Below are 9,039 nucleotides of genomic sequence, written 5' to 3'. Positions count from 1 at the left end.
TTTTCGTCAGGAAGGCATTGTCACGCCGTGTGTGCGTTCGGGCCTTTGGGTTTCTAAGTAGCTGGTATACAACTAATGACTAATGGCGAACTCCACCTTGCGGGCATTCCTTAGTAGTGCTCCTTGCGAGAATAGTATTACTCAATACTGCAGTTATGTCACGACTGTTTGAATCCATTTTTAGGTAAATGTATCAAATCCATGGCACCTCATTGCGCTCAGCATGGAGTGATGGGATACATTATCAAAAGTTCCCTCAATGTCTAAAAACGCAGCTAGTGTGATTTCTTTTGCATCTATAGATTTCGCTATTTTTATCATCCACAGTTAACTTGTTGCTAAGATGTGCAAACTTATACCTACTCAGCGAAAAGGTTTTTAGGTGCGTTGATTTAACGTGGTAGTCAATAAGTCTTTTCATTTTTTTTGTTATCCTGCAGGAGTGCTTCAATTTTTTATCAGGTAGGATTTATGAATAAAAAATAAATCCTGAAATATCAAAACCGCTGGTTTACGGGATGATTGTAAATGTTTTTTTTAGTTTCGGTATTCGAACATCACAGAATTGAAGCTCTTATATAATCTTGCAGTGAAATACACTAAAGCCTTTTTACGTGTCTTATTTTACGCTGATTTCGGAATAAACGCGGGTTTTTCACCCGGTTTTTTCACCGGGATTTCGCAATTCACGCGTTTTTTCACAGAAAGGTTTTTTACGTGGCATATTATGTTTTAATAGTTTTTCATTTTCAAATTGTTATTTGGAGTGTCCGATGAGTTTACTCAATCCAATTACTGGATATTTACTGAATTGGTCTAACCTTCTCATATTTTTTCTCGATTTTTAGCTCGATTCGCAGGTGGGAATAACACCGTTATTGATTCATTTTGGAATTTTTTAGCAGGAATGACCCTTTGCAAATGGAGTTTTGTTACGCATATTTTTTAACGCGCTACGTATCCCCGCATAAAAAAAGATTTTATTGTACTCTTATATGAGAAAGATGCTTCGTTAACATTACTATTATTGTCACGTCGGTTATGAAACTTTTGGGCCTTATTTTTATTTTGATACAATTTGAACGTTCAAATGCCCTTAATTCGAAAATTAAAATAGCATTTACCAGTTCGTTTGAATCAATCTTTTCGTACTAAAATCAGATTCCACCGTAAGCAGTTTCTATGATACAGAACGAATCGAATTAGATTCCAGCTGCGAGAATAGAATACCTGCCTAAAATTTGAAAAACTATTACCATGATGATGAAAAATTTTCAATGTATATATTCGCAGTTTTGATCCACATTACCTTTTAGTTTAACTTTCACTAAGCTATTTGGGAAATCCTAAAGCAAATTCAAATTCAAGCAATTGAAATCACATAGAGAGTAATTCCAATGATCAGATATATTTGCAAAATAAGCCTCATATTGACTGTTACCAATGTAACAAGGAAACTACTTTTCCGAAATTTTAAATCGTGTATTTTGCACACTGCGATTAAAATTTTCCCGAAAGAACGAATTGCGTGTGTTACTCTTTTTTTTTTGTTACATCACATGTACTCACGTTTGTACGTTTCCTACTTCGTAACGCAAATTCAATCAGGATGTTTTAAATATAACAAATCCATTACAAATGTGATTAGCAATTAGGTACAATTTTCATTTTCATTTTCATTTTCGGGTACAGAAGGGGGCCGCAGGGCCAAGTCTCCAGTGCTTAAACACTTTCCATGCTGTACCAGTGGAGAGATTAGATTTGGCATCGCAGCATAGTAACCCGAGAGGTCAAATAAATTCTGCGTTGGAATGCCGTATAGTAAGACATGGTTAAATATAGTGGATAGTCGAAGGGAACAGTGATAGTAGTTGCAGAAAGGTGCATGAAAAGAAAAAAAGAATAGTTGTAACTGTGGTTGATGTTAATAAATTTCGTCCATTTGTAATAAATGTATGTAATATTTGTCACGTATGCCGGTCTGCGTCCAGGGCCTCTCAAGGCAACCCCTCCCAACCGCACATATATTTAAATATTTTTATTCATTAAAACTCTTGTCAGATGAAACATTTGATAAATAGTTATAACAATAGTAATTGTTATTTGCTTTTTTACATACCTGCTGTGCCTTAATCCTTTACCTTATATATTAGGGACACACGCTACAGATATTCACACACGTTATGTGCACACACCCTATATATATATATATATATATATATATATATATATATATATATATATATATATATATATATATATATATATATATATATATATATATATATATATATATATATATATATATATATATATATATATATATATATATATATATATATATATAATTATATATATATATATATATATATATATATATATATATATATATATATATATATATATATATATATAAATTTATATATATATACGCTGGCTGATGGTGGCATCTCAAACCACCTGGCGATACGAGTCTCTTTCAGTTTCGGGTTGTATTCACCCAACGATATCTGAATCGGATTACCGCTGGTGGGGTCCAACTCAGATCGAAGGGAAGCCGAACTGAAAGAGGTAAGAACTGCAGCTAACCACTACCACTGCCGCTGTTGCCCGCTGCTGATCCACTTCGCCTACTGCCATCGGTGTTGATGTCCGCTGCTGCTAGTAAACTGAACTGATGGGGTGAAATGTTCGAACGGTACCTTTTATACCAAGGCTTCGTCAGTTAGTTAGAAAGAAGGAGGGGCCAAGTAGATAATGAAATGACAAGGAACGTAAATAAGCATCGGAAACAGAAAGTGACAACAACAACAACAAAGTCAGATCGATTGTATCCGTTAGTGTTGACTGTGCTTGGGAAGAGAGGTAGTGATTGGCTGCGCGGTATGATTTAGACAATCGATATCAATTAACAATTTTCAATAGTGTATCTCAAACAATAGTTTGTTTTTGTTACATAAATTAAATCGTAAAAGAATTTCTGATCGATTGATGCCAAAACCTCGAAAACTGAAACTGAAAAATAAGCGCTCAAAATCTGACCACTTTTCCCTGGTTGAATTACTAGATTTTCAAATTCAGGTGCCTAACTTCGATGTAGACGTTAGTCAACGTTAAAAATGCGCCGTGTGGAAGATACGATACGTCTACACGGAAGTAGTGCGCAGTAGAAGGCGGTGGGCGACTACCTTTTTTGCTGGAAATCGAAGCTGGAAGGTTCGGGTTAGAAGGCGTTCCGACGAAAGGCACAATTACGCCTTCTCATTTGTATGAAGATATTGGCTATTGGCAGAAAATGGGGTCTGAGACCAAGTATGATTAATTGGTTATACCAGGCAACAATAAGACCAAGAATAACGTATGCCTCGCTGGTGTAGTAGCCTAAAACAAAAGAACGGTCATATCAGAACAGGCTAGGCAAGTTGAAAAGACTAATTTGTAATGCGATTACAGGAGTAATGAATAGTGCTCCGTCGAAGGCCTTAGATGCAATTTGCATCTATCTTCACTCCATCAAGTAGTACAACTAGAGGCGGAAAAAGTGCATTGAAACTAACACGCCATAAAGAAGTACCTGATGGAGATCAGAGAGGCCAGCTGGCCTCTGAAAAATTTTCAGTTGAGCAAACATATACCAGGTATCGAAAAATTGATGAATACGAAAGCAAACTTCGAAATACCTTTCAAAATCATAAAGACCGAACGAGAAGTCTGGGAACAAGGTATGGTGGCTCGAATATCCCACAAGGCTCTGTCGTCTTCTACACAAATGGCTCAAAAATGAATGCTTCAACCGGAGCTGGTATAAATGGTCCAGGGATCTGTATCTCGATGCCAAAGGGCCGTTGGCCTACAGTGTTCCAGGCCAAAATATTTGCAATTTATGAATGTGCACAAGTCGGTTTGGCTAGGAAATACAGGCATGCTAACATAATTTTAATTTTCTGATAGCCAAGCAGCACTTAAGGGGGGACCCTACTCTGGATGGTTGAAAAATAATGAATTTTCGGGTTTTTTTTATGTTCAGAGTGAGGTGAAGTGTTCGGGTATTTTGGCTTTCGATTAAGGTAGGTAGGATAATTCATCATCATCTCAACAACTGGGTGCACCCATATTCATCTTATTTCTCTCATTTGTCCAATTTACCGTTAAATTTTTATAAGTTTTTGAAAGTAAGTCTATTTGCTTCTCGATTTTGTCAAGTGGTTGAAAGTTTTACGTTGAAAATATGGTAAAATTTGACGATAAAAGGGCGTGATGAGATGAATATAGGTACTGAGATGAATACAGGAGCGATTACCCTATTTTTAAAGATGTTTTTGGCATGTCGTGGATGCAAATATAGTGAGTATTACGCTGTTGGCAGCGTTTTACTCGGAACCATGTTTTTCAACTGGTGATAAGTTTTTCTGCGCATATACCTACTCAATCAATTTGGCTGAAATTTTGTTCTAGCATTTAAAAGTGGATTATCTAACATCTAACATTGTCATACCAGGAACGACTCGTCCATAGGTGCAACCTATGCGTTGCACACGGGGACACCAGGCGAAAAATACATTTTGTGATTACCTCCCCAAACTGTGATTTTCAGAATTTGGTGTTGAACAGAAAGGTTCAAAAGCCATCAGTCGCCCCTGTATCATACATAGCCGTTTTTTGATATCTGAATTTTTCAATTTTTGAATTATTTTTTTGATAGTGATTTTTCATGAAAAAAAACTTTTTTTTCACTGAAATGGCCGCCATTTAGGCAATTTTTGGAATTTTCAAAAACGGCTATGTAATAAGTTAGATAATCCATTTTTACATGCTGTTTTCGAGAGAGCATCCGCGGTCCCAGCTGCCAATACTCAGTATATTTACATCCACGACATGCAAAACATATTTTCAAATCAGTGATGGCATAAACTCATGCAAAGTTGAACTGAGTAACCTTTTCCCAAATTTGAATTCAACTTGAATCGCGAATCGCGAATTTCATCGCAATTCGATTTTCATGCAGTTGTCATGCAGGATTCAAACTCAAATCTAACTTAAGTGTACTGCACTGTTAGTAGAGTATATGTGAAACCGAGAATAAATGTACAAGCAAGTTTTTAAACTCACTTGGATACGAGTGCAAAGTCACACTGTCTACTCTGCTTCAAATATACCTTAATGAATAGCCGAAATACCAGAATACTTCACTTTACTACAAACATCCGAAAGGAAATTATTATTTTTCGACCTTCCAGAGTAGGGTCCCACCTTAACGCACTAAAAGCCTTCGCATGTACCTCTAAGCTAGTATGGGAGTGCATCCTTTCACTGAAAAAATTGGCAGAAAGGAATCAAGTATGATTATACTGGGTTCCTGGTCACTGCGGAGTGGAAGGCAATTAAAAAGTCGATACGTTAGCTAGACAGGGGTCATGTACCGATTTTATTGGCCCAGAACCGTTCTGTGGGGTGTCATCAAGCGCCTTCATAGCAGAATTGAAAACCTGGGAACATCGGGTGATACATGAGAACTGGTTATGCCAGTTGAAATACTTTATAAAACCAAACGCGAAGAAAAGCCAGCAATTGCTTTGTTTAAATAACAAGAAACTAAGGACAATTACTGGACTGTTTACAAGACACTGTCCAAGTGAGCATCACCTGAAACGAATTGGTCAGTCAGATTGCCAAATTGGGAGAAAGTTGCAATATGACAACGACGATCACTTCCATCAATAGTGATATGTCTGTCACGAGTACCTAGACAAAAAAGACTATACCACGAAAGATCAAAATAATGGTCGCAGTGGTCCAAATGTTACAAAAAGTAATAAGACTCGTAAACAATCATGTTTATTAGCACAAAATATCCGTAATCTCGGTAGCGATAGCTCGGTAATATTTTATGCTGAAATTTCAGTTAGGTAAACCGAGATTTACGAAAAAATGTGACAGCTGTCCAGGGATGGTATTCTAGGCGATTTTCGGGACTCGTAAGTAATCTACGTAGAAAACTGTATTCTACGTTTTCTACGGTAGAAAACAAGTAGAAAACTCTCAAACACTCACAAATTCACAGTACATATGAGTCATAAAATGCCATTCGCTGGGCTGATTAGGTGTATTTAAGTAACGAAAGAATTAATATAACAAAAAAAGAAGCACGAAGAAGCAAGAAAGTATTTTTCCGGACTATTTTGTGATTATGGCGAAACAAGCAATGATAAAAAACTCGAAAAAGCAAACAAAGTTTTCACTCAATAATTTCAATCGTAATTCACGGTTCAACAACATATTTGTTGTCATCCAAAAATGCTAATGAAAGCAAATTCGCATATTATGCGTCACATACAAAATCAGTGCAACAGCAAAGGCGCATCTAAGGCCTGCTTTCTACAGAACTATGCTATCGCTGTCAAATCTCATATATTTAGAGCGTACCCAACATCTCAATGGTTTATGGTTTCCCTGGCATATATAAAAAAAGCCCACTAAAATTTCCATGCAACTTTGAACGGTTTTGAGTTAAGTAATTACTCATTTTTGAGGTTCTGAATTGCTACTTAATTTAATTTACAAATTTATTTAAAGTTTCAAAGATAAAATTAAACATACCTGGGTTTGTTGTTTGTACTGGCTAGAAAGCCCTAGAATATTTTGCAAACGGGAGGTATTTCTGTTCCGAAAACTTATGAAACACATCAAAAACAAACTCAATCGCTGGAGATTAAAAGCAACGATTTTAAATGTTAAATTCGTTCTCAACTCACACAAAATAATCATCACAATTAAAAATAAATAATATTTTTAAACTTAAATTTCGTTTATTCTTCATGTAATTCACCACAAAAATCTCTTTGCAGGTTTTCGTAGAATACTCGTTTTTGGTTAGGTATTCTACCAGAGGTATTCTACGTAGAAAACTCGTCGAAAACTACATGACGTTTTCTACATGACATCCCTGCAGCTGTCATTCTTTTTTTTCTCGGCAAAAACTACCGAGACCCCTCAATAAATTTTAAGTTTGTATGGGCCCGCGTGAAGTCTTTTTTGCGTATCACTCACTTCAATAGTGATACTGCCAACAATTTGAAGTGCGGAGTACAGAAAACGCCTGGGCAATATCACAATAGATCTAATCTCTGGTCGCAGTGATGAGTCCACACAGAAAAAAAAGGTTACCAACAAATCAGGATCATTTAGCTATTTGACGTCGAAATTTTCTACGTAACATTCCCAATTTATTGTAGAGCCGGTAACATCAGAATCAATGGTTACGAAACAGAAACTGAGAGATTTTTCGATCAATAGCATTTTATTTTTATTTTTTCACGATCAACAGCTTTATAATAGTTTCCTTTGCATTAAATTATGTTTTAAATCGAATTACAAATAGCTTTTATGATATTTTTTGTTACTCTTAGTAATGTACACTTTGCTATTGTTTTGCTTCTTTCAATTATTGATATATAAATTAATATTTTACTTTTCTTAATTTTCAGTCTATTGCTGAAAAAGGTTTGTATGCCCTCCAATATTTGCACACCGTAAAAACCGCAATTTGATTGACTGATTTTTGTATTAAGCATGCGCTAAACGTAATGAACTAAATACTAAACACTGTACGATCTAGCATCATCTCTACAGTTAGTGGAAAACTTAACCATGGAAAAGTCTTCGTCTCTTCCAGTCAGTTGATATATTGTTTTGACCCATACCGTCGATGGATAGCATTTGATGCTATCATATATAATTCAACATTTGTCTAAAAGAGACGGTTTCCGCAAATGAAAGCATTATTTAGCCTATAAATCAATGATTGAATTAAGAAAAAAATTGCAATAGTAGAAGTACAATTTCTCTGCGCGGGTATGGTCACCTGAAACAGTAGACTGGACTCGGAGGAGCTTGATTTTGTTTAATTTTAATTAAAAGAAGATTGTATTTACAATAGTCTGAATCACAATGATGTCTGAAATAAAAATAGTTTACGGTGGCTAGATTTGCACTAATCATTATTAGTTGACAATTGTTTAAAAAGTGGAGCAAATTAAAAACGGTGGTGATCTAGTCGTTCCGACCGCTTGACGAGGTTGCTGAATTTTGATTGACCTGTATAATGGTTTATTACATTAAAAACATTTTAAAGCTAATTAATGTACAACTAAACTCAACACGTGGAGACATAATTTTGCCGCGCATATTTAGGGGCCTATTTCTGTTTTGCTTTTATTTATAACTAATATATCTTTATATCCTGCTAATCACTTTTGCAACTTACTTTGAATTATAGTTGAGTTTTCTGCATACGCTTAAAACTTCCTACTACAATTATGTAATAATGTTTGTTTTTACCTGCTGTGTGTTTTGCTTTGTTTCGATTACAATTTATTTTCTAAATCACTAGTGTAGTAGTTGTGTATCTTGTTTGGTGAGGGCGATAAGAACTCAGTATTCCTTAGTGAGGCTCTCTACACGCCACGGCAGCTACTAGTGCCGCACCACGGCCCGAACCGTCTTCCGACAGCATGAGATCGAAGCTGATGCCTGGTTTCACAAACTGTCTGATCTTTTGGGTCATCAGATCGTGGAATTTTGGATGGAAACGATACACCGAACCGTCAACACCAACCTTTAATTGATGAGTAGATAAAAGATGCAGATTTTGCAGTAAACAAAAAATCACTTACGGTTACGCTTTTTTCGTCCATTTTGTTAATGAGCGCTGCAATTCCAGCCGAAACAAGATGGGCCGCTCTGCTCGATACACACTCGCAAATGTAGCGTACGTTCGCACAGTCCTCATCCGTTGCATGCTCTAATCCCAACTCATCTAGCACATCACGGCAGTAATTGTAGGTACCTGGTTTATCTGATTCGATTTCAGACACATACTTGGTGAAGAACTGGCCACGTTTGAACAGGATATCGGAGCCAACACCGCCGAACAGCAATCCGGCTTTGGTGAACTTCACAATGGCCAGGCGAGCCAGCTCGCCCATATACATACCGGAGATCATCTTTTCTTGGCTGTGAAAAGGATAAAAAAATGTTAAA

At 36.3% G+C, this 9,039-nt stretch overlaps 1 protein-coding gene across 5 annotated transcripts in view; it reads right to left on the bottom strand.

Annotated features, from left to right (window-relative positions):
- Positions 1 to 7,278: 7,278 nt before the first annotated feature.
- Positions 7,279 to 9,039, bottom strand: part of LOC129720811 (hexokinase type 2) — a 33,162-nt gene continuing 31,401 nt past the window's right edge. For all 5 annotated transcript variants that reach the window (XM_055672575.1, XM_055672573.1, XM_055672574.1 and 2 more), the window contains 2 exons: positions 8,673 to 9,012; positions 7,279 to 8,614 (listed from right to left, as the gene is read on the bottom strand). In XM_055672575.1, the coding sequence (XP_055528550.1) occupies positions 8,441 to 8,614; positions 8,673 to 9,012 (514 nt within the window). In that variant the 3' untranslated portion in view covers positions 7,279 to 8,440. The remainder of the gene's footprint in view (positions 8,615 to 8,672; positions 9,013 to 9,039) is intronic.

This window comes from Wyeomyia smithii, chromosome 2 (genome assembly GCF_029784165.1).
Source record: "Wyeomyia smithii strain HCP4-BCI-WySm-NY-G18 chromosome 2, ASM2978416v1, whole genome shotgun sequence".
NCBI lineage: Eukaryota > Metazoa > Arthropoda > Insecta > Diptera > Culicidae > Wyeomyia > Wyeomyia smithii.
This window is presented reverse-complemented; position numbering and strand designations above follow the sequence as displayed.